General features: G+C 63.0%; 2 protein-coding genes across 2 annotated transcripts; one reads left to right on the forward strand and one right to left on the reverse strand.

Annotated features, from left to right (window-relative positions):
- Window positions 1–2,052: 2,052 nt before the first annotated feature.
- LOC128801855 (basic proline-rich protein-like) lies at window positions 2,053–16,177 on the reverse strand (the record flags this gene model as incomplete). Its single annotated transcript, XM_053967981.1, has 9 exons — window positions 2,053–2,278; window positions 4,413–4,511; window positions 6,450–6,600; window positions 7,249–7,290; window positions 8,440–8,626; window positions 12,480–12,586; window positions 13,595–13,701; window positions 15,234–15,301; window positions 15,959–16,177. Coding segments are annotated over 9 exons (1,128 nt in total), but the record flags the coding sequence as incomplete, so codon positions are not given.
- A 292-nt stretch (window positions 16,178–16,469) lies between these two features.
- LOC128801879 (transcription factor E3-like) lies at window positions 16,470–24,475 on the forward strand. Its single transcript, XM_053968023.1, is given in 11 exon segments — window positions 16,470–16,636; window positions 16,639–16,714; window positions 17,242–17,421; window positions 18,548–18,785; window positions 19,574–19,759; window positions 20,324–20,413; window positions 21,007–21,106; window positions 21,603–21,659; window positions 22,001–22,076; window positions 22,726–22,873; window positions 23,602–24,475. Coding segments are annotated over 11 exon segments (1,518 nt in total). The 5' UTR covers window positions 16,470–16,587; the 3' UTR covers window positions 23,920–24,475.
- The last annotated feature ends 353 nt before the right edge of the window (window positions 24,476–24,828 follow it).

Genomic DNA, 24,828 nt, shown 5'->3' on the forward strand with positions numbered 1-24,828 from the left:
GGGACCCCAAAGACCCCCCCCAAATTGCATCAACCCCCAAATTAATTAGGGACCCCAAAGACCCCCCCCAAATTACATTAACCCCCAAATTAATTAGGGACCCCAAAGACCCCCCCCAAATTACACCCTCCCCCCCCGGCTGTATAGGAGCCATACAAAGCCCCCCCCCCATTTTACACACGAGCCCCCCCCCCCCGAATTTTTCAGCTTTTGGGGCCCCCGGGAACCCCAAAATCCCCGAATTTCCCCCCCCCAAAAAAAAAGAGGCGGAGCCGGGGGTGGCAGCAGGTCCCTGTATTGACCCCCCCAAAACCCCCCCAAAACCCCCCGGGGGGCCCCCCCCAAAAGCGGCCACTCGCCAGGAGCGGCCGGGGGGGGGGGCCGGGATTTTGGGGACCCCCCCCCCCTCCCCTCCCCTCCCCCACCCTGAAATTTGGGACCCCTCCCCCACCCCCAAAACGAAGCTGGGGACCCCCCCCAAGGGCAGGGCTGGGTTTTTTTTTTTTTGGGGGGGGGGGGGTCACACGAGGGTCCCGGGGGCTGCGGCTCGGGGGGGGGAGGGGGAGGGGAGGGGGGGTGGTCCCGGGGGGGTCCCTTGGGTGGGGGAGGGGGGGGGGGAGGGAAAAAATCCAAAAAAAAAGGGGAAAAAATGAGGGAAAAAAGGAAAAAAAAAGGGAAAAAGAGAGAAAGAGAAGAGAAAGAAGAGTTAGGCCCCCCCAAAGTGACCCCCCCGCAGCGCCCCTCCCCCACCCCGACTTGGGGACCCCCCCCCACCCCCCCCAAACCGAGCCCGGAAGGGAGAAAGGAGCGGAGAGAGAGAGGGGAGAGGGGAGGGACCCCAAAAAAGGGGGGGGGAGCCCCAAAATTGGGATTTGGGGGGAGGAGAGACCCCAAATTTTGGGGTTTTGGGGGGAACTGAAGGGGGGGATGCCAAGATTTTGGAGGTTTGGAGGGGGACACCAAATTTGGGGGAAACTGAGGCAGAGGAGCCCAAAATTTTAGGGGTTTGGGGAGGGAAAGACCCCAAATTTGGGGGGGATTGGGAGAGGGGAGACCCCAAATTTTGGGGTTTTGAGGGGGGAGACCCCAAATTTGGGGGGGGGGGCGTTGGGAAGGGGGGGTGGGGCTGAAATGGGGGGGGGGGGGCGGGACCCGAGGGGGAATCCCCAATTTGGGGACATTTTGGGGGTCCCTGAAGGATGGAGAGAGGGGGGGTCCCAAATTGGGGGGGGGGTCACCAGAATGGGGGGGGTCCGAAGAGGGGAGGAGAACATTCAAAAATGGGGGGGGGGGTCCCCAGAATTAAGGGAGGGTCCGCAAAGTCAAAGGGGGGGGGACATTCAGACATTGGGGGGGGGTCCCCAAAGCTCCCCTCCCCCCCTCCCTAAAAATGAGACCCCAGTGAGTGGGGGGGGAGGGGTCCCCAAAATGGGGGGGGGGTCCCCAAAATCGGGGGGGGGGGGACACATTCAGTGATGGGTGGGGGGGTCCCAAAAATGGGGAGAGGGTCCCCAAAATGGGGGATGGGGGGCACATTCAGACACGGGGGAGGGTCCCCAAAAATGGGGGGGGGGGGGGGGGGACACATTCAGAGACGCGGGGGGGGGAAATCCCCAAATTGGGTGGGGGAGGGGCGCATTCACACACGGCGTTTCCCAATCCACACTTTGGGGGGGGTCCCCAACACCCCGAGGGGGGGGTCCCCAACACCCCGAGGGGGGGGTCCCCAAGGGGAGGGGTCTCCCACCCCCACCCCACCCCCCCCTCCCCCCCCCCGTTACCAGCGCGGGCCGCCCCTCCCCCCCCCGTACCTGGCCGCCAGGGCCCCGGCGTAGCTGAGCGAGTGCGGCAGCGCGGGGGGGGCGGGGGGGGGGTCCCGGCGGCGGGGGGGGTGGGAGGGGGGTGGGGGAGGGGCCCATGGGGCGGGGGTCGCGGCGGCGCGGGCGGGGGTCCCGGTGTGCCGCAGGTACCAGTCCCGCAGCCCCTCCAGCGCCAGCCACTTCTGGCTGCGGCGCTGCTCGGCCGAGGGGGGAGGGGCGGCCGCGCCCCCCGCCCCTCCCCCACCCCCCCCCCCGCGCAGCCCCGGGGGGGTCTCGGGGGTCGCCGCCGACCCCCCCCCCCCCCAATCGATCAGGGCCTCGGAGCTGTTGCTGCGGCGCGTGCGGGGGGGGAGGGGCGCGCAGGGTTGGGGGGGAGGGGCGGGCTGAAGACCCCCCCCCAATTGCGAGTCCTGGCTGCCGGACCAGGGCCGGGGGGGCAAACCCCGGGGGCTTCGGGGCTGGGGAGGGGGAGGAGGACGAGGAGGAGGAGGAGGGGGGGGCACAAATAAAAAAAAAAAAATGGTTTTTTTTTAGGAAATAAAAATTTGGCACCTTAAGAAACCAAAATAAAAAGTTCCCCCCCCCCAAAAAAAAAAATCCCTAAAACCACCCTTTTTTCCCCAAAAAAAAAACACTTTTCCCCCCCCAAAAAAAACTTCCCCCTGCCAAAAAAAATGCTTTTCCCAAAAAAGCTTCTTTTCCCCCCCAAAAAATATATATTTTCCCCAAAGAATCCCTAAAACCCCCTCTTCCCCCCCCAAAAAAAATAGTTTTCCCGCCCAAAAAATCTCTAAAACCACCCTTTCCCCCCCCCCCCAAAAAATCTGCTTTTTCCCCTCAAAAAACCACTTTTCCCCCCTCAAAACACCGCTTTTTCCCCCAAAAAAATCCTAAAAACCCCCTTTCCCCCCAAAAAAAAGTTTTGCCCCCAAAAAAACCTCTAAAACCGCCCTTTTCCCCCCCAAAAAAATCCCTAAAAACTCCCCTCCTCCCCCCCAAAAAAAAAACCCTAAAAACATCCTTTTCCCCAAATCCTTTCTTATCCCAAAATCCCACAATTTTTCCCCAAATCCCGGATTTTCTTCCCAAATCCCGGGATTTTTCCCCCCCCAAAACCCCAGGATTCGCTCCCCAAATCCCATTTTTTCCCCCTAATCTCGAGATTTTTTTCCCCCAAATCCTGTTTTTTTTTTTTTCCCAAATCCCATTTTCCCCCCAAAAATCCCCTTTTTCCCCAAAAAAACCCATTTTCCCCCCAAATTCCCAGTTTTTCCCCCCAAAATCCCATTGTTTTTTCCCAATCCTGGTTGTTTTTTCCAAAATCCCTGTTTTCCCCCCAAAATCCTGGGTGCTTTTCCTAAAATCCAGTTTTTCCCCCCCCAAAATCCCATTTTTTCCCCAAAATCCTGTTTTCCCCCAAAAATCCTGGTTGTTTTTCCCCCCAGTCCATTTTTTTTCCCAAAATCCTGGGTTCTTTTCCCAAAATCCCTGTTTTTCCCCCATTCCCGATCGTTTTCCCAAGATCCTGGTCATTTTTCCCCAAATCCCATTTATTTCCCCCAAATCCCGTTATTTTTCCCCAAATCCCGTTATTTCCCCGCCATTCCCGGTTATTTTTCCCCAAATCCCGGTTATGTTTCCCCAAATCCCGTTTATTTCCCCCAAATCCCGGTTATTTCCCCCAAATCCCGGTTATTTTCCCCAAATCCCGGTTTTTTTCCCCCATTCCCGGTTACGTTTCCCCCAAATCCCGTTTTTTTTTCCCCAAATCCCGTTATTTCCCCGCCATTCCCGTTTATTTTTCCCCAAATCCCGGTTATTTTCCCCCAAATCCCGTTATTTTTCCCCAAATCCTGTTATTTCCCCGCCATTCCCGGTTATTTTTCCCCAAATCCCGTTATTTTCCCCCCAAATCCCGTTATTTTTCCCCCCAAATCCCGTTTATTTCCCCCATTCCCGGTTATTTTTCCCAAATCCCGGTTAATTTCCCCCATTCCCGGTTATTTTCCCCAAATCCCATTATTTCACCGCCATTCCCGTTATTTTTCCCCCCAAATCCCGTTTTTTTCCCCGCCATTCCCGGTTATTTTTCCCCAAATCCCGTTTATTTCCCCCAAATCCCGTTTATTTCCCCCATTCCCGTTATTTTCCCCAAATCCCGGTTATTTCCCCCCAAATCCCGGTTATTTCCCCCCCCCATTCCCGGTGGTTTTTCCCCAAGTTCCATTTATTTTTCCCCACCATTCCCGGTTATTTTTCCCCCCCATTCCCGGTTATTTTCCCCAAATCCCGTTTATTTTTCCCCGCCATTCCCGTTTATTTCCCCCATTCCCGTTTTTTTCCCCCATTCCCGGTTACGTTTCCCCAAATCCCGTTTATTTCCCCCAAATCCCGTTTATTTCCCCCAAATCCCGTTATTTCCCCGCCATTCCCGGTTTTTTTCCCCCATTCCCGGTTACGTTTCTCCAAATCCCGTTATTTTTCCCCCCAAATCCCGTTTATTTTCCCCCAAATCCCGTTTATTTCCCCCATTCCCATTTATTTCCCCCAAATCCCGTTATTTCCCCGCCATTCCCGGTTACGTTCCCTCACCGCTCGCGGGCGCCGCGCGGGCTCCGGCCCAGCACGGGCGTGGCGGGGACGCTGCGGCCCTCGAGGCTGGAGGCGCTGCGGGGCAGGGTCCGCGCCGGGCTGCGCCAAACCCCGCCGTCGGCGAAAATTGGCATTTTTTGGGGGAAAATTGGGATTTTTTTGGGGAAAATTGGGATTTTTTTGGGAAAATTGGGATTTTTTTGGTGAAAATTGGGATTTTTTTTGGGGAAAATTGGCATTTTTTTGGGGAAAATTGGGATTTTTTTTTGGAAAATTGGCATTTTTTTGGGGAAAATTGGGATTTTTTTTGGGAAAATTGGCATTTTTTTGGGGAAAATTGGGATTTTTTTTGGGAAAATTGGGATTTTTTTGGGGAAAATAGGAATTTTTTGGGGAAAATAGGAATTTTGGGGGGTGAAAAGGGTTTTTTTTGGGGGGAAAAATAGGGGTTTTTGGGGGAAAATCAGGGGGGTTTAGGGAAAAAAAGAGAATTTTTGGGGGGAAAATGGGATTTTTTGGGAGAAAATGTTTTTTTTTGGGGGGGAAATGGGATTTTTTGGGGTGAAAAGGGGATTTTTTTGGGGAAAAAATGGCGTTTTGGGGAAAAATCAGGGGGGTTTGGGAAAAAAAGAGAATTTTTTGGGGGAAAATGGGGTTTTTTTGGGGGAAATGTTTTTTTTTTGGGAGAAATGGGGTTTTTTGGGGGGAAATGGAGTTTTTGGGGAAATAAAATGGGGGTTTTAGGGAAAAGGTTTGGGGGTTCAGAAAAAAATTTTAGGGTTCAGAAGGAATTTTGGGGGTTCAGAGGGGGTTTTGGGGTGGGGATTTTGGGGTCCAGAATGGATTTGGGGGTTGGGATTTTTGGGGTCTAGAAGGGATTTGGGGTGGGGATTTTGGGGTGGGGATTTTTGGGGGCCCATTACGGATTTTGGGGTGGGGATTTGGGGGTGGGGATTTTTGGGGTCTAGAAGGGATTTTTGGGGGCCCAGAATGGATTTTGGGGTGGGGATTTTGGGGCCCAGAAGGGATTTTGGGGTGGGGATTTTTGGGGTCCAGAAGGGATTTTTGGGGGTCCAGAATGGATTTGGGGTCAGGATTTTGGGGTCCACAAGGGATTTTTGGGATCTAGAAGGGATTTTTGGGGGCCCAGAATGGATTTTGGGGTGGGGGTTTTGGGGTGGGGGTTTTGGAGTGGGGTTTAGGGGCCCAGAAGGGATTTTGGGGTGGGGATTTGGGGGTGGGGATTTGGGGGTGGGGATTTTTGGGGTGGGAATTTTGGGGTGGGGTTTAGGGGTCCAGCAGGGATTTTGGGGTGGGGGTTTTGGGGTGGGGATTTTGGGGTGGGGGTTTTGGGATGGGGTTTAGGGGTCCAGCAGGGATTTTGGGGTGGGGGTTTTGGGGTGGGTTTTAGGGGTCCAGCAGGGATTTTGGGGTGGGGTTTAGGGGTGGGGATTTTGGGGTGGGGGTTTAGGGGTCCAGCAGGGATTTTGGGGTGGGGTTTAGGGCCCAGCAGGGATTTTGGGGGGGGGATTTTGGGGTCCAGCAGGGATTTTGGGGTGGGGGTTTTGGGATGGGGTTTAGGGGCCCAGCAGGGATTTTGGGGGGGGGGTTTAGGGGTCCAGCAGGGATTTTGGGGGGGGGATTTTGGGGTCCAGCAGGGATTTGGGGGTGGGGTTTAGGGGTCCAGCAGGGATTTTGGGGTGGGGGTTTTGGGGTGGGGGTTTAGGGGTCCAGCAGGGATTTTGGGGTGGGGTTTAGGGGTCCAGCAGGGATTTTGGGGGGGGGATTTTGGGGTCCAGCAGGGATTTGGGGGTGGGGTTTAGGGGTCCAGCAGGGATTTTGGGGTGGGGTTTTGGGGTGGGGTTTAGGGGCCCAGCAGGGATTTTGGGGTGGGGTTTAGGGGCCCAGCAGGGATTTTGGGGCGGGGTTTAGGGGTCCAGCAGGGATTTTGGGGGGGGGATTTTGGGGTCCAGCAGGGATTTGGGGGTGGGGTTTAGGGGTCCAGCAGGGATTTTGGGGGGGGGTCCCGGCACACACCTGGCGGGCCCGGCCAGCGAGCTGCGGCGCCCGGGGGCCCCCTCGGGGCTCCAGGGGGGGAGGGGCCGGCGCTCGGGGCTGCCCGAGCCCGCCCGGGGGGGGGAGGGGCGGCCGGGCCCGCCCGGGGGGGGCTTGGGGGGGGGCGGGGCACCTGCGGAGACACGGGGGGGGAGGGGCGTCAGGCAGGTGCCCAGGTAGCCCCCCAAGTGCCCAGGTAGCCCCCCCAGATGCTCAGGTAGCCCCCCCAAGTGCCCAGGTAGCCCCCCCAGGTACTCTGGTAGCCCCCTCAGGTGTTCAGGTAGCCCCCCCAGGGTCACACAGGTGTTCAGGTAGCCCCCTCAGGTGTTCAGGTAGCCCCCCCAGATACTCTGATAGCCCCCCCCCCCCAGATGCCCAGGTAGGCCCCCAGTGCCCAGGTAGCCCCCCCAGGTACTCAGGTAGCCCCCCCAAGTGCCCAGGTAGCCCCCCCAGGTGTTCAGATAGCCCCCCCAGATGCTCAGGTAGCCCCCCCAGGTGCTTGTTAGCCCACCCAGGCTCACACAAGTGCTCTGGTAGCCCCCCAGGTGTTCAGGTAGCCCACCCAGGGTCACACAGGTGTTCAGGTAGCCCCCCACATGCTCAGGTAGCCCCCCCAGGTACTCAGGTAGCCCCCCAGGTGCCCAGGTAGCCCCCCAGGTACTCTGGTAGCCCACCCAGGTGCTCAGGTAGCCCCCCCAGGTGCTTCCTAGCCCACCCAGGCTCACACAGGTGCCCAGGTAGCCCCCCCAGCCCCCCCCGGGTAGCCCCCCACCCCCCTCACCGTTCTCCAGCGCGGGGAGGTCGCCCAGGGACCCGTTCTCATCTGGGGGGGTCACGGGGGGGGTCAGAGCTGCTGGGACCCCCAAACCTGCCCCTCCCCCACCCCCTCCAGCACCCCCAGAACCCCCAAATCCCCCAAAAACCCCAGACCCCCAAAAACCCCAAAAAACCCCAAAAATCCCCAGAACCCCCAAAAAAACCAAAATCCCCAGACCCCCCCAATTCCTGTTTTTTCCCCCAGACCCCCCCCACACCCCAATTCCCCCACACCCCAATTCCCCCCCACCCCAATTCCCCCCACACCCCAATTCCCCCCACACCCCAATTCCCCCCACACCCCAATTCCCCCCACACCCCAATTCCCCCCCCCAAATCCCCCCCACACCCCAATTCCCCCCTTGTACCCCAATTCCCCCCCACACCCCAATTCCCCCCCCCAAATCCCCCCCACATCCCAATTCCCCCCACACCCCAATTCCCCCCCACCCCAATTCCCCCACACCCCAATTCCCCCCACCCCAATTCCCCCCCACCCCAATTCCCCCACACCCCAATTCCCCCCACCCCAATCCCCCCCACACCCCAATTCCCCCCGTACCCCAATTCCCCCCCACCCCAATTCCCCCACACCCCAATCCCCCCCACACCCCAATTCCCCCCTTGTACCCCAATTCCCCCACACCCCAATTCCCCCACACCCCAATTCCCCCCACACCCCAATTCCCCCCACACCCCAATTCCCCCACACCCCAATTCCCCCCACACCCCAATTCCCCCACACCCCAATTCCCCCACACCCCAATTCCCCCCACACCCCAATTCCCCCCTTGTACCCCAATTCCCCCACACCCCAATTCCCCCACACCCCAATTCCCCCCACACCCCAATTCCCCCACACCCCAATTCCCCCCACACCCCAATTCCCCCCACACCCCAATTCCCCCCGTACCCCAATTCCCCCCACACCCCAATTCCCCCCACACCCCAATCCCCCCATACCCCAATTCCCCCCACACCCCAATTCCCCCCACACCCCAATTCCCCCGTACCCCAATTCCCCCCATACCCCAATTCCCGCCATACCCCAATTCCCCCATACCCCAAACCCTCCATGCCCCCCAATTCCCCCGTACCCCAATCCCCCCCGTACCCCAATTCCCCTTCCCCCCCCGATCCCCCGCTGCCCCCTGACCGTGCCCGGGGGTCCCGAGCTGGGCCCGGAGCTGCCGCAGCCTCTGCGCGGCCTCGGCCTGGAGCCGCTGCCGCCGGCGCCGCTGCTCGGGCGGCAGCCCCGGCACGGCCGCCAGGCGCCGCGCGGCCTCCAGCACCTGCGCCTGCACCTGCACCTGCGCCTGCGCCTCCCGCCGCGCCCGGCACACCTGGGCACGGAGACGGGGAAAATGGGGAGAAACGGGGGGAAAACGGGGAGAAACGGGGGGAAAACAGGGGAAAATGGGGGGAAAATGGGGAATTGAAAAGGACCGGGCGGCCTGCAGGGCCTGGGCTAGGCCTAGGCCTGGGCCTGCGCCTGCGCCTCCCGCCGCGCCCGGCACACCTGGGAGACGGGGAAAATGGGAAGAAACGGGGGGAAAACGGGGAGAAATGGGGGGAAAATGGAGAGAAATGGGGGGAAAATGGGGGGAAAATGGGGAATGGGAAAGGACCGGGCTAGGCCTAGGCCTGGGTCTGCACTGAGGCCTGCACCTGCGCCTCCCACCACACCCAGCACACCTGGCAGGGAAATGTGGGGAAATATGGGGAAAACAGGGGAATAGAGGAGAAATGGGGGAAAATGGGGGGAAATGGAGGCAAATGGGGGGAAATGGGGGAAAATGGAGGCAAAAGGAAGGAAATGAGGGGAAAATGGGGAAAGGGAGAGGGCTGGGCGGCCTGCAGGGCCTGGCCTAGGCCTAGGCCTGGGCCTGCACCTGCGCCTCCCGCTGTGCCTGACACACCTGGGCATGGAAACAGGGAAAATGGGGAAAAACGGGGGGAAAATGGGGAGAAACAGGGGGAAAATGGGGGGAAAATGGGGAATGGGAAAGGACTGGGCGGCCTGCAGGGCCTGGGCTAGGCCTAGGCCTGGGCCCGCACCCGGGCCTGCACCTGCGCCTCCCGCTGCGCTCGGCGCACCTCGCAGGGAAATGGGGAAATGGGGAGAAACGGGGGCAAAAGGAGGGAAATGGGGGAAAATGGGGGCAAAAGGAGGGAAATGGGGGGAAAACGGGGAAAGGGAGAGGACCGGGCGGCCTGCAGGGCCTGGGCTAGGCCTAGGCCTGGGCCTGCACCCGGGCCTGCACCTGCGCCTCCCGCTGTGCCTGACACACCTGGGCATGGAAACGGGGAAAATGGGGAGAAACGGGGGGAAAATGGGGGGAAAATGAGGAATGGGAAAGGACCGGGCGGCCTGCAGGGCCTGGGCTAGGCCTAGGCCTGGGCCTGCGCCTGCACCTCCCGCTGCACTCGGCACGCCTGGCAGGGAGAAATGGGGGAAAATGGGGGAAAAGGGGGGGAAATGGGGGGAAATGGGGGAAAAGAGGGGAAATGGGGGAAATGGGGGAAAATGGGGGGAAAATGGGGAAAAATGGGGAAAAACGGGGGGTGGGAGAGGCCCGGGCGGCCTGCAGGGCCTGGGCTAGGCCTAGGCCTGGGCCTGCACCTGCGCCTCCCTTTGTGCCTGGCACGCCTGGCAGGGAAATGTGGGGAAATGTGAGAAAAATGAGGATAAACGTGGGGAAATGGGGAAAATGAGGGGAAAATGAGGGGAAAATGAGGGGTGGGAGAGGGCCGGGCGGCCTGCAGGGCCTGGGCCTGCACTGAGGCCTGCACCTGCGCCTGCGCCTCCCACTGCGCTTGGCACACCTGGCAGGGAAACAGGGGAAAAGGGGGAAAAGAGGGGAAATGGGGGAAAATGGGGGGAAATGGGGGGAAATGAGGGAAAATGAACAAAAATGAGGGAAAATGAGCAAAAATGGGGAATGGGAAAGGGCCAGGCGGCCTGCAGGGCCTGGGCTAGGCCTAGGCCTCGGCCTGCGCCTCCTGCCACACCCGGCACACCTGGGCATGGAAATGGGGGAAAATGGGGGGAAATGGGGGGAAATGGAGGAAAATGGGGAAAAATGAGGGGAAAATGGGGGGAAACAGGTAAAACGTCAGGAAAACGGGGGGAAATGTGGGAAAAATGGGGGATGGGAGAGGCCTGGGTGGCCTGTAGGGCCTGGCTAGGCCTAGGCCTGGGCCTGCACCTGCGCCTCCCGCCGTGCCCGGCACACCTGGGCACGGAAACGGGGGGAAATGTAGGGAAAATTGGGGAATATGAGGGGAAAATTGGGGAAAAAGAAAGAAAAATGGGGGGAAATGGGAAAGGCCGGGTGGCCCCTGGGCCTGGGGCTGCCCCTCCCACCCAACACACCTGGGCATGGAAATGGGGGGAAAATGAGGGGAAAATGTAGGGGAAAACAAGGAAAAATGGGGAAAAATGTGTGGAAAAATCAGGAAAATGTGGGGGAAATGGGAAAAATCAAGAAAAATGTGGGGAAAACGAGGAAAAATGGGGAAAATGTGAGGAAATGGAGAAAAATGGGGAGAAATAGGGGAATGGGAAAGGGCCGGGTGCTCTCCAGGAAATGTACCTGGGAGAAATGGTGGAAATTGGGAGAAACAGGAATGGTGGGAAAGGGAAAAAAGGGGAAAAATAGAAGGAATGGAGGAAATGGGAATTTGGGAATGAGGAAATGGGAAATAAATTGGGAAATGGGAATTTGGAAATGAGGGAAAGGGGAAATTTGGAATGGGGAAATGGGAATTTGGGAATTAAGGAAATTGGGAATGAGGGAAATGGGAAATTGGGAATTTGGGAATGAGGAAATGGAAAATTGGGAATGAGGGAAATGGGAAATGGGAAATTGGGAATTTGGGAATGGAGAAATGGAAAATTGGGAATGAGGAAAATGGGAATTTGGGAATGAGGAAATGGGAATTTGAGAATTTGGAAATCGGAGAAATGGGAAATAAATTGGGAAATGGGAATTTGGGAATGAGGGAAATTGGGAAATGGGAATTTGGGAATGGGAGCGACAGGAGGAAAGGATGAAAATGGGAGAAACTGGGAGAATGGGGATGGGGGACGAGGGAAGGGGGAAATGGGGACACCTCGGGGACACCCTGGGGACACCCTGGGGACACCTCGGGGACACCTCGGGGACACCTCGGGGACACCGTGGGGACACACAGGGACGTACCAGAGCGTGTGGGGACCCGCAGGACTTGGGGGTCCCCACGCGACACACGGGGGGACGGGAGCCACCGTCAGGGTACAGGGGCCACTGCGGGGACACACGGGGAGTGGGGCCACCGTGGGGGACCCAGGGACCACCCAGGGGACACACAGGGACCACCAAGGGGACACTCAGTGGCCACCAAGGGGACACACAAGGACCACCAAGGGGACACTCAGTGGCCACCCAGGGGACACACAGGGACCACCAAGGGGACACTCAGTGGCCACCAAGGGGACACACAAGGACCACCAAGGGGACACTCAGTGGCCACCAAGGGGACACTCAGTGGCCACCAAGGGGACACACAGGGACCACCAAGGGGACACTCAGTGGCCACCAAGGGGACACACAAGGACCACCAAGGGGACACTCAGTGGCCACCAAGGGGACACTCAGTGGCCACCAAGGGGACACACAGGGACCACCAAGGGGACACACAAGGACCACCAAGGGGACACTCAGGGACCACCCAGGGGACACACAGGGACCACCAAGGGGACACTCAGTGGCCACCCAGGGGACACACAGGGACCACCAAGGGGACACTCAGTGGCCACCCAGGGGACACCCAGGGTGTGGGGCCACCGTGGGGGGGCCAAGGGCCACCAGGGACCACCCAGGGGACACACAGAGAGTGGGGCCACCATGGGGGGGCAGAGGCCAGCAGGGGACACCATGGGGACACCACGGGGACACACAGGGACCACCCAGAGAACACCCTGGGACCACCATGGGGACACCACGGGGAGCGGTGGCCACCACAGGGGGGCCAAGGACCACCAGGGACCACCCAGGGGACACCAGGGAGTGGCGGCCACCACAGGGGTCCGGGGGCACCCCCAGGTGGGATTTGGAATGGTGACCCCCCCCCCCAAAAAAATTGACAATTCAGCCACCCTCAAACCCCCCCAGCCCCCCCCCCCAAAATGTCCCCAAATGTCCCCAGACCCACCTCGGGGGGGGTCCCCGCGGGGGGGCCCCGGAGCGGCGCCGGGGGGGGGGCTGGGGTCTCTCTCCGGGCTCCAGGGGGTACTCGGGGGGCAACTGGCCCGTCAGCTCCTGGGGGGGGAGGGCGGTGGGGAGGGGTCCTGGGGCATTTGGGGAGGGGTTGGGGGGCCCTGGGGGGGCCTGGGGGGGCCTGGGGGGGCCTGGGGGTATTTGAGGAGGGGTCTTTGGGGTCCTGGGGGGGGTTGGGGGCATTTGGGAAGGGGTCCTTGGTGGGGGTTTGTGGGGTCCTAGGGGGTTTGGAGAGGGGTTCTGAGGGGGAGTTTGGGGAGGGGTCTTGGGGTTTTGGGGGGGGTTTGGGAGGGGTCCTGAGGACCCAAAACCTCCTAAACCCCTCCCCCATCCCCCTGCCCCATTATCCCAAATTTTCTCACCCAGTGCCCCCCAAATCCCCCCACCCTAGACCCCCCCCCCAATTCCTCAGAGCCTCCCCCAAAGTCCCCCAGCCCCAATAGCCCAAATTCCCCCCCCCCAGATCCCCCTGGGCTTGGGGAGGGGTCCTGGGGGGCTCAGGGGGTGGGGAGGGGTCCTCAGGATGGGGGCAAGCCCAGGGGTCACTCAGGGGGTCCTGGGGGTCACTCAGGGGTCACTCGAGGTCACTCAGTGCTGGGGTCAGGGGTCAGGGTTTGGGGGGTCACTGAGGGTCCTGGAGGTCATTCAGGGGTCACTCAGGGGTCACTCAGGGGGTGCCGGGGGTCGCTCGAGGTCACTCAGTGCTGGGGTCAGGGGTCAGAGGTCATTGTGGACGGCCGGTGGGTGAGGGTCAGGGTTTGGGGGTCACTCAGGGGTCACCCAGGGGTTACTTAGAGGTCACTCAGAGGTCACTTAGAGGTCACCCAGGGGTCACTCCGGGGTCACCCAGGGGTCACCTGGGCTATCCACGGTGGGCAGGAGTCCCAGGGGTCATTCAGGGAGGGGGACCAGGGCTTGGGGGTCACCCGGAGGTCACTCGGGGGGTCCTGGGGGGTCACTCCGGGGTCACTCAGGGGTCACCCAAGGGTCACTCCGGGGTCACCCAAGGGTCACTCAGGGGTCACCCAGGGGTCACCCAGGGTCACTCACGGCCTCCTGCAGGCAGAGGCGCCGCAGCTCCCGCAGGCGCAGCCCCAGCGCCTGGCGCAGCCCCCGCTGGCGCTCCCGCAGCTCCTGCAGCCGCCCCGCGGGCACCCCTGGGAGGGGACAGCAGGGACACTGAGGCACAGCAGGGACAGCAGGGACAGGGACAGGGACAGCAGGGACACTGAGGGACAGCAGGGACAGCAGGGACAGGGACAGCAGGGACAGGGACAGCACGGACAGTGAGGGACAGCAGGGACAGGGACAGCAGGGACACTGAGGGACAGCAGGGACAGCAGGGACAGGGACAGGGACAGCAGGGACAGGGACAGCAGGGACAGGGACAGCAGGGACAGGGACAGCAGGGACAGTGAGGGACAGCAGGGACAGGGACAGCAGGGACAGGGACAGCAGGGACAGGGACAGCAGGGACAGTGAGGGACAGCAGGGACAGGGACAGCAGGGACAGCAGGGACAGGGACAGCAGGGACAGGGACAGCAGGGACAGGGACAGGGACAGGGACAGCAGGGACACTGAGGGACAGCAGGGACAGCAGGGACAGGGACAGGGACAGGGACAGCAAGGACAGGGACAGCAGGGACAGTGAGGGACAGCAGGGACAGTGAGGCACAGGGACAGGGACAGTGAGGGACAGCAGGGACAGGGACAGCAGGGACAGGGACGGTGAAGGACGGGGACAGTCAGGGACAGGGACAGTGACAGACAAGGATTGGAGACAGTCAGGGACAAGAACAGTGAGAGGCAGAAACTGGGGACAGTCAGGGACAGCAGGGACAGGGGACAGTGAGGGACAGCAGGGACAGGGGACAGTGAGGGACAGCAGGGACAGGGACAGCAGGGACAGGGATAACGAAGGAACAGGAATAGGGTTAGGGACAGCGACAGCAGGGACACGGGACAGGGACTGGGGACACTGAGGACAGTGTGGGACAGCGAGGGACAGCAGAAACAGGGAACAGGGATTGGGGACAGTCAGGGACAGCAGGGACAGGGACAAGGAACATGGCAGGGACAGGGAGGGACAGTGAACAGGGACAGGGAGAGGTGACAAGGAACAAGGACAGGACAGGGACAGCAGGGACAGGGACAGGACAGGTGAGGCTCAGGTGAGGGGACAGGACAGGGACAGGAGAGCAACAGGGGACGGGGGTGGCGACAGGGGCTGGGGACAGCAGGTGCCACCAGGGCTTGGGGACACCGGGTGCCACCAGGGCTTGGGGACACCGAGTGCCACCAGGGCTTGGGGACACCGGGTGCCACCAGGGCTTGGGGACACCGGGTGCCACCAGGGCTTGGGGACACCGAGTGCCACCAGGGCTTGGGGACACCGGGTGCCACCAGGGCTTGGGGACACCGAGTGCCACCAGGGCTTGGGGACACCGGGTGCCACCAGGGCTCCAGAATTGGGGCAGAGCCCGGGGGGGCTTCAGGGCCACCTCAGGGGTGACACCAGAGGAGTCCCCAGAGCGCCAGGACAGGGACAGAGCTTGGGGACACCGGGGGACAGCCGGGCTCCAGAACTGGGGCAGAATTCGGGGGGTCCCGGGGGGCTTTGGGGGGCCCGAGGGTGACACTTGGGGGTGTCCCCAAGTGGGGGGGGACAGGGGACAGGGGTGGCCGTACCTGCGGGGCTGTAGGTGCCGGGGGGGAGGATGTGACCCCTCACCTCCATCGCGGGCCCATGGGGGGGGCTGCGGGGGGGGGGGGGGGGGCACAGTTGGGGTCAAAGGTCAGGATTTGGGGTCAGGGGTCAGGATTTGGGGTCACTTTTGGGGTGTCCCCACCCTGGCCCCTCCCCCCCGCTCCCCATTCCCGGTTTCCGCCCGCCCCGCCCCTCCCCCCGCGGCCGGAGCGGACCCTGAACCCCAAAAACCCGCGGGGGGGGGCAGGGGGGGGTCCCCAAAATGGAGCTGGGGGGCCACGGGGTCACCCCGACCCCGAAAGGGACCCAGGGCACGACCCCTCCCCCCTAAAGGGACCAGGGATTGTCCCCCACCCCCCCAAAAGTGGACCCAGGGGTCGCCCCCCCTCCCCCACACTCACCCGGGGGTCCTGGGGGTCACCCCCCCCCAAAAGGGACCCCCAAGTCCGGGGGTTCCCCCAAAAAAGGACCCAGGGGTGTCCCCCCCCCCTCAAAAACGAACCCGGGGGGGTTCCGGGGTCCCCCTCCCCCCAAATCCCCCCCCAAATCCCACCCAGGTGTGCCCCCAGCCCCCCCAAAAAACCCCCAGGGGTCCCCCCCACCCCCCAAAATGGACCCAGGTGCGGCCCCTCCCTCGCTGGGCCCTGTCCCCATTTTGGGGGGGGGTCTCCAAACCCCCCCCCCATTCCCCTCCCCCACCCTTTACCTGTTCCGGGGGGGGGTCGCGGCCGGGCGGGCTGGGGGAGGGGAGGGAGGGGCTCAGCCCCGCGCCCCCCCCGGGGGTCGCAGGCGGCCCCTGCGGGTCCCCGCCAGCCCCGGGGGTCGCGGCTTTATTTGGGGGGGGGTCTCCGCGAGCCGGGGCCTGGCGGGAGCGCGGCCGGGAGTCGGGGTCCCCCCTGCGTGTCCCCCCCCCCGCCCCGTGATGTCACTTCCCGGCACCGCCCCTCCCCCCCCCCCGCGCTTCCTGCCGAGGCCCCGCGGCCCCAACGGGACCCCCCCCCCGAACCCAGAGCGGGACCCCCCCCCCGCCAAGAACGGCACCCCCAGACCCCCCCCCGGACACTTTGGGGGGACCCCAAGCGCCCCCTCCCCTTTTTACCCCTCCCCCTCCCCCCCTTCCCGGAACTCCGCGAGGTTTGGGGACGCCCCCTCCCCCACACCAGGAACTCATTAGGGACCCCCCCCCCCCCACAGAGACCCCCCCTCACCCCATAGGGACCCCCCCCGCCCCATAGAGCCCCTCCCCCACCCCGTTAACCCCCCCCCACCCCCCGTGACCCCCCCCAGGCCCCCCCCGAGCGTCGCCGTGGGGCGGGGGGGGGGGGGAGGGGGGCGATGTCCCGAGGGGCGGCCGAGGGGGTCCCCGCCCCCCCCGGGCCCCCCCGGGGACCCCCCAGGGCCCCCCCGCGGTTCTGGTGCTGCTGGAGGGGCCCGGCAGCCCCGAGACCCTGCGGCTGCTCAGGTGAGGGGGGGGCGGCTCGGGGGGGACCCCCGCGGTGGGGGGGGGGGGTCTCACTGGGGTTTGGGGCTTTTTGGGGGGGTCCCAAGGGGGTTTGGGGGGAGTTTTGGGGGGTCCTAATGGGGTTGGGGGGGGCTAAGGGGAATTTGGGGGGGGGTCTCACAGGGGTTGGGGGTGGTTTGTGGGGGTCCCAAGGGGGTTGGGGGGGTTTTGGGGGGGGTTGGGGGGGGACTGGGGGTAATTTGGGGCTTTTTGGGGGGGGTCCCAAGGGGTCTCAGAGGGATTTGGGGGAAGTTTGGGGGTCCCAAAGGGTTTGATGGTTTTTTTGGGGGGGGTCCCAAGGGGTGGGGGGCTCTGAGGGGTCCACAAGGGACTGGGGGAAATTTGGGGGGGGGGGGGGTTCCTGGGGGAGATGTGGGGGGAGGGGGGGACTTGTGGGGGTCTCTGGGTGAATTTTGGGGGTCTCTGGGTGAATTTGGGGGGTCTCGGGGGGGTCCCTGAGGCCGCGGCCCCCCCCCGTGCCCCCCCAGCCTGAGCTCGGTGCTCCCCGAGTCCGGGATCGTGGCCGACATCGAGTGGGACCCCCCCGGGGGGGGCACCCCCGGTGACCCCCCCCCAGGGGACCCCAACCCCGGGGACCCCCCCGGGACCCCCGCGGACCCCCCCGGGCCCTTCTACTGCCTGAAGAGCCAGCCCCTGCCCCCCCCCAGGTACGGGGCGCCCCAAATCCCCCAAATCCTCCCAAATCCCAAAAATCACCCCAAATCCCCCCAAAACCACCCCAAAATCACCCCAAATCCACCCAAATCCCAAAAATCACCCCAAATCCACCCCAAATCCACCCCAAATCCCAAAAATCACCCCAAATCACCCCAAATCCCCCCAAAATCACCCCAAATCCCCCCAAATCCCAAAAATCCCCCAAAAACCACCCCAAATCCACTCAAAACCACCCCAAATCCCCTCAAATCCCAAAAATCACCCCAAATCCACCCAAATCCCAAAAATCCCCCAAATCCATCCCAAATCCCAAAAATCACCCCAAATCCACCCCAAATTCCCCCAAATCCCAAAAATCCCCCAAATTCCCCCCAAACCCACCCCAAATCCACCCCAAATCCACCCCAAATCCACCCCAAAGTTCCCCAAATCACCCCAAACCCCCCCAGACCCCTTGGGGACCCCTTGTCCCCCCTCCCCCGTTAACCCTTTCCTCTCCCTGGCTCTGAAGCCCCCCCAGGGACCATGGGACCCCCCTGATTCCCCCCAAATCCCCCCAAAATCTCCTCTAATCCCCTCCAAATCCCTTGGGGACCCCCCGATTCCCCCCAAAACCCCCTAAATCCCCCCAAACCCCCCAAATCCTCTCTAAACCCCCTCCAAACCCCCCCAAACCCCTTGGGGACCCCTTTTCCCCCCCTCCCCCGTTAACCCTTTCCTCTCCCTGGCTCTGGAGCCCCCCCCACGGACCATGGGACCCCCCCCCAATTCCCCCCCAAAATCCCCCCAAAATCCTCTCCAAACTCCCCCAAACCCCTTGGGAACTCCTGATTCCCCCCAGATCCCCCCTAACCCCCCCCCCCAAACCCCCCCAAATCCCCTGGGGACCCCCCTGATTCTCCCCAAAACCCCCCCCAAACCCCCCCAGACCCCCCCAAACCCCTTGGGGACCCCTTTTTCCCCCTCCCCCGTTAACCCTTTCCTCTCCCTGGCTCCGAAGCCCCCCCTGGCGCCACAGGGACCCCCCTGATTCCCCCCAAAACCCCCCCAAGACCCCCCCAAACCCCTTGGGGACCCCTTGTCCCCCCTCCCCCGTTAACCCTTTCCTCTCCCCAGCTCCGGAGCCCCCCCCGGGGCGGCGGGGGCCCCCCCGGCCGCGCCCCCCTCCTCGCGGGTGCTGCTGCGGCAGCAGCTGATGCGGGCGCAGGCGCAGGAGCAGGAGCGGAGGGAGCGGAGGGGACCCCCCGGGACCCCCCCGGGACCCCCCACCCCCGGCCCCTCCCCCGCCATCGCCGTGGGGGTCCCCCCAGGACCCCCCCGGGCACCCCCCCACGTGCCCCCCGAGGTGCTCAAGGTGAGGGGAGGGGATTTGGGGCTGGGGGATTGGGGGGGGGGGTGTGAGGAATGGGGGGGGGGGGGCAGGGCAGGGGGAATTGGGGGGGCTCTGGGGGGGTAATTTGGGGTTTTGGGCTGGGGGATTTGGGGGGTTCTGTGGAATTTGGGGGAGGGTCCCAGACAGGGGGATTTTGGGGGACTCTGAGGGGAAATTTGGGATAATGTGGGAAGGGAATTTGGGGGGAAAGGGGGTTCAGGGCAGGGGGATTTGGGGGGTTCTGAGGAATTTGGGTGGGTCCAGAGCAGGGAATTCGGGGGGCTCTGGATGGGAAAATTTGGGGTAATGGGGCTGGGGGATTTTGGGGGGGGCTCTGAGGAATTGAGGGGTCCAGGGCAGGGGGATTTGGGGGGCTCGGGGGGGGGGAAATTTGGGAGAATGGGGCTGGGGGATTTGGGGGATTCTGGATGAGAAAATTTGGGATTTTGGGGCTGGGGGATTTGGGGTGGGGGTCTGAGGATTTGGGGGGTCCAGGGCAGGGGGATTTTGGGGGGGGCTCTGGGGGTGAATTTGGGATATTGGGGGAGGGGGATTGGGGGGGGGCTCTGAGGAATTTGGGGAGCTCTGGGCTTTTCTGAGGGTGAATTTCGGGCTCAGCCGAGCGAAAAGCGCGGAACGTTCCCGGCCCAACCGCGGGACAACGCGGCCGGGAAGGTTCTGGAAACTCGGGGTGGGGGCGGGGGGGGGGGGGTGTTTGGGTTTTGGGGGGGGGGGGGGGTCTCAGTGCTCTCCCCTCCCCACCCCCCCAGGTGCAGACCCACCTGGAGAACCCCACCCGGTACCACCTGCGGGCGGCGCAGCGGCAGCAGCTGCGGCTGTACCTGAGCCACGCCCGCGGGCGGGGCAGCGCCAGCCCCCCCCCGGGACCCCCGCCCGGGACCCCCCCGGGACCCCCGCCCAGCCCCCCCCCGGGGCCGCTGCACCACAAGAAGGAGGTGAGGGGGAGGGGAGGGGGCTGTGACGTCACAAAGGGGGGCTGTGACGTCACAAAGGGGGGTGCTGGCGTGATAAGGGGGGTAGGGAGGTGATAAGGAGAGGTGATGATGTCATAGGTGTAGATGGTGACGTCATTCACAGTGATAAGAGATGATGACATCATGGAGAGAATCAGTGATGTCATAAAAGGCGCCTGTGATGTCATAAAGAGGGTCTGTGATGTCACAAGGAAGGGCGTGGGGTGATAAAAGGGGTGGGGGTGCGATCAGGGGAGGTGATGATGTCACAGGGAGCAGTGGTGACGTCATAGGCAGGAATAGGGGGTGATGATGTCACAAAGGGGAATCTGTGATGTCACAACGACAGCCACGATGCCATAAGAGCGTTGCGGACGAGAGCAGAGCAGGCGATGATGTCACACAGGAAGCGATGACGTCACACACGGGCGTGGGGGAGGGGCGGTGTCGCAACAGCGATGACGTCACACGTGGTGGGGCGGGGGGGGAGAGGGGGTTGATGACGTCACGGGGGCGCCGCCCTGACGCCGCCGTTGCCCCGCGCAGATCGATGACGTCATCGATGAGATCATCAGCCTGGAGTCCAGCTACGAGGACCTGCTGGGCCTCGAGGGGCCCCTCCCCCTCCCCAGCACGGTGCGGGCCCTTTAAGGGAGGGGGCGGGGCCTGGGGAAACCCCACCCACCGCCCGGGGCACTCTGGGGTGTGGCTTTTCCGTATAAGGAAGGGGGTGGGGCTTGTGACCATATTAGGGAATGTGGGTGTGGCTGTCCCATATAAGGACATGGGGGGGGGGTTGCAGTTTGTTACCATATAAGGGCTTGGGGGCGTGGCTTCCCCATATAAGGCAGCATGGTTCCATATAAGGGCATGGGTGTGGCTTTGCACACACCAGGGCTTAGGGCGTGGCTTGTCGCCATATAAGGATGTGGGTGTGATTTGTTGCCATGTAAGGACATGGGCGTGGCTCATTATCATACAAGGTTTTGGGGGTGTGGTTTCCCCGTATAAGGCAAGGGCGTGGCTTTGTTGCCATATAAGGGCACAAATAAGGGCGTGGCCCGAAGGGGGCGTGGCCCATGCCCGATTAATGAACAGCGGCGCTGCAAAAGGGGGCGTGGATTGCATATAAATGGGCGTGGCCTTACCCAAACAGCCCTGGGGAGTTCATGGCTGGCTGGGTGTGGTCAGGGTGGGCGTGGCCGCTCTGACCCCGCCCTTTCCGGCAGCTCCCGGCCCCAGGGCCCCTCCTGGGGGCTCTGAGCCCCGCCCAGGGCGGGAGCAGCTCCTGCCCGGCCGAGCTGCCCCGGGTCAAGGCCGAGCTCTCAGGTTTGGGGGGTCCCGGGGGGGTGGGGAGGGGGATGGAGGCTCCTTGTTTTGGGGGGGTGGTCTTGAGGGGTGGGAAAGGGGTTGGGGGTGGGGTCCCCATGGTGGGGAGGGGTCCCAGGGGGGTTTTGGGGGTGGGGCTCAGAGGGGTTTGGGGGTGTCCCTATCTTGGGGAGGGGTCCCGGGGGGGGGTTTGGGGGGGCTCAGTGGGGATTTGGGGGGGTCCCCATGGTGGGGAGGGGTCCCTGGAGGGTCCCCGAGTGGATAAAATGTGGGGAGGGGTCTCTGGGGGGGGTTTAGAGGGGTTTTGGGGAGGTCCCCATGGTGGGGAGGGGTCCCTGGAGGATTAAAAGGGGCTGAGGTGGGGGGGTCTCTCTGGTGGTCTCGGGGCCCACCTGGGGCCGATTTTGCAGTTTTTTTGGGGGGCAGGGATTTCTTGGGGGGAGGGGGGGGTCCGTAATTTGAGGGGGGGTCTCTGACTGTGCCCCCTCCCCCCCAGAATCGGAGGCCAAGGCGCTGCTGAAGGAGCGGCAGAAAAAGGACAACCACAACCTCAGTGAGCTGGGGGGGCTTGGGGGGTCCTGGGGGGGTCCTGGGGGGTCCTGGGGGAATTTGAGTGATCTTGAGGGGTCCTGGGGGATCCCTGGGGGGGGTCTTGGGGGGTCCCAGTGGGTTTTGGGGGTCCCCAGGGGCTGGGGGAGGGGTTCCAGGTGGGTCTGGGGGGGGTCCCGGGGGTCTCCCATGGGAGTTCTGGGGGTCCCAGGGAGTTGGGGGAGGGGTCCTGGGAGGTTTCTGGGGGTCTTAGGAGGTTTTGGGGGTCCCCAGGGGTTGGGGGAGGGGTTTTGGGGGGGGGTCCCGGGGGTCTCACGTGTCCCCCCCCCCCTCCCCCCCCCGCAGTCGAGCGGCGCCGGCGCTTCAACATCAACGACCGGATCAAGGAATTGGGGACCCTGATCCCCAAAAACAGCGACCCGTGAGCGGGGGAGGGGCCGGGGGGGCTGGAAGGGGAATTCGGGAGCCAGGGACCCCCAGGGAGGGTCCTGGAAGGGAAAATTTGGCAGCCAAAGACCCCCAAAGGAGGTCCTGGAAGGGATAAGGACACACAGGGAAACCCCAGAGAAGGTCCTGGAAGGGAAATTTGGCGTTTAGGGACCCCCAGGGTGGAGTCTGGAGCGACTCAGATGTCCAGGGACCCCCATGGCAGGTCCTGGAAGGGAAATTCCCCCAAGGCAGGTCCTGGGAGGGATTCTGGAGTGATCCTGGGACATTCTGGGGGGATCTTGGGGTGATTCCAGGCTGATCCTGGGGGTGTTTTGGGGGACAGTCCGGGGTGATCCAGGGCTGATCCCAGGCCTTTGCCAGGGGTGTTCAGGGCCTGATCCAGGAATGATCCCGGGCTGATCTGGGGCTGATCCCGGGGGTCCTGGGGGTCTTTTGGAGGCTGATCCTGGGGCTGATCCTGGGGCTGTTCCAGGGCTGATCCCAGGCTCATCCTGGGGTGATCCCAAGGGTATTTCGAGGGCTGATCCCGGTGATCCTGGGGCTGATCCCAGGGTTATCCCGGGGGTATTTTGGGGGTGATCCCGGGGCCGTTCCGGGGCTGATCCCGGTGATCCCGGCAGGGAGATGCGCTGGAACAAGGGCACCATCCTGAAGGCGTCGGTGGATTACATCCGCAAGCTGCAGAAGGAGACGCAGCGAGCGCGGGAGCTGGAGCTGCAGCAGCAGCGCCTGGAGCAGCAGAACCGCAGCCTGCAGCTGCGCGTGCAGGTACGGGAGAGCGGGATCGGGAGTGGGATCGGGAATGGGGGATTGGGATCGGGAATGGGGGATTGGGAATGGGGGATTGGGATCAGGAGCAGCAGAACCGCAGCCTGCAGCTGCGTGTGCAGGTACGGGAGAGTGGGATCGGGAGTGGGATCGGGAATGGGGGATTGGGAATGGGAATGGGGGATTGGGAATGGGGGATTGGGATTGGGAATGGGGGATTGGGATTGGGGGATTGGGAATGGAGGATTGGGATTGGGAATGGGGGATTGGGAATGGAGGATTGGGATTGGGAATGGGGGATTGGGATTGGGGGATTGGGATTGGGAATGGGGGATTGGGATTGGGGGATTGGGATTGGGAATGTGGGATTTGGATCAGGAGCAGCAGAACCGCAGCCTGCAGCTGTGCGTGCAGGTACAGGATTGGGATCAGGATTGGGAATGGGGGATTGGGGTTTGGAATGGGTGGGATCGGGGCTGGGACGGGCGGGATCACGGATCTGTGGGGCTGGGTTGGAGCTGGCAGCCTCCCTGGGGGCAGAGCAGAGGTTTTGGGAATTTTGGGAATACTGTGGCTTTGGGATGAGTTCTGGGCGCGTTCTGGGACAGCGTGGAGCAGGAGTGGGAGGGAATCCATGGAACTGGGTGGAGCAGAATCCAGGGAACGTTGGGGTCGGAATATTTGGGATATTCGGGTCACTGAGCCCCCTCCCCAAATTCCACCTCCAGGAACTGGAGCTCCAAGCCCAGATCCACGGGCTCCCCCTGACCCCCCCCGCGGCCGAGGGGGGCTGCGAGGAGCCCTCGGGGGGGGGTCCCTCCTTCCCCCCGGGGGGTCCCCCCACCCCCCAGTGCCTCCTGGAGCTGCCGCCGGGGCTGACGCTGCCCCTGGCGCTGGGGGGGCCCGAGGGGACCCTCGAGGACATCCTGATGGACGATGGGGGGGGGCTGTCCCCGCTCGGCCCCCCCGGCGCCCTCCTGGCCTCGCCGGGCCCCTCGCGGGCCTCCAGCCCCCGCAGCAGCCTCAGCATGGAGGACGAGCCCTGAGGCCGCCCTGGGGGGGATTTTTAGGGACCCCCCACCCTCCCTGAGGTGTTCCGGGTGGGCCCCACCGCGGGCGCCGCTTGAAGAGTCTTAAAGAGGGCGTGCACTTTGTGATGGAGGCCCCGCCCCTTTCAGGGGTGTTGCCCTTTTAAGGCGCCCCGTGTGGGACCCCCTCTCTTAAAGGGGCTCGGCCGGGCGTGGCTCGTTGGAAGGGGGGGCGGCCCCCTCTATGTGTGGCCCCTTTAAGGCGCTGGCGCCGGGCCCCACCTGGGCGTGGCCCTTTGAAGCTGCCACAGGAAGCCCCACCCCTCCATGTGGCCACGCCCATTCCCCAGCTCACCCAATCGGGAGGCTCCTGGGGGCTGGGCCCTCACGTGAAGCCCCACCCCTTTTGCTGTCACTCACATTTATCCTTCCCGCTATTAACACCCACAAACCACGCCCCCCTTTTAGAGGCCCCGCCCACCGGCCCCACTTGAAGGGCCACACCCACATTTACCCCTCCCAGCCCCCAATTTTGTACTGGACCCTCACGTGGGAAATAAAAGTTTGGTAACGACGGAGGCCTCGTGTCCCCACCCTTGTCCCCGTGTCCCCATCTGCTCCCGATTGTGCTCATTGTCCCCATCCTGTCCCTGTGTCCCGACCCCGTCCCCGTCCCCATTCCTGTTCTCGTGTCCCCATCCCTGTCCCCACCCTTGTCCCCCTGTCCCCATTCCTGTTCTCGTGTCCCCATCCCTGTCCCCACCCTTGTCCCCCTGTGCCGTGTCCCTGTCCCCATTCCTGTCCCCTTTGTCCCAATCCTTGTCCCGTGTCCCCAGCCCCACGTCTCCATCCCCCCACCCATGTCCCCCTGTCCCCACTCCCGTTCCTATGTCCTTGTCCCCATGTCCCTTGTCCCCACTTTCCCCA

Source organism: Vidua chalybeata, chromosome 32, assembly GCF_026979565.1.
Source record: "Vidua chalybeata isolate OUT-0048 chromosome 32, bVidCha1 merged haplotype, whole genome shotgun sequence".
Taxonomy (NCBI): Eukaryota; Metazoa; Chordata; class Aves; order Passeriformes; family Viduidae; genus Vidua; species Vidua chalybeata.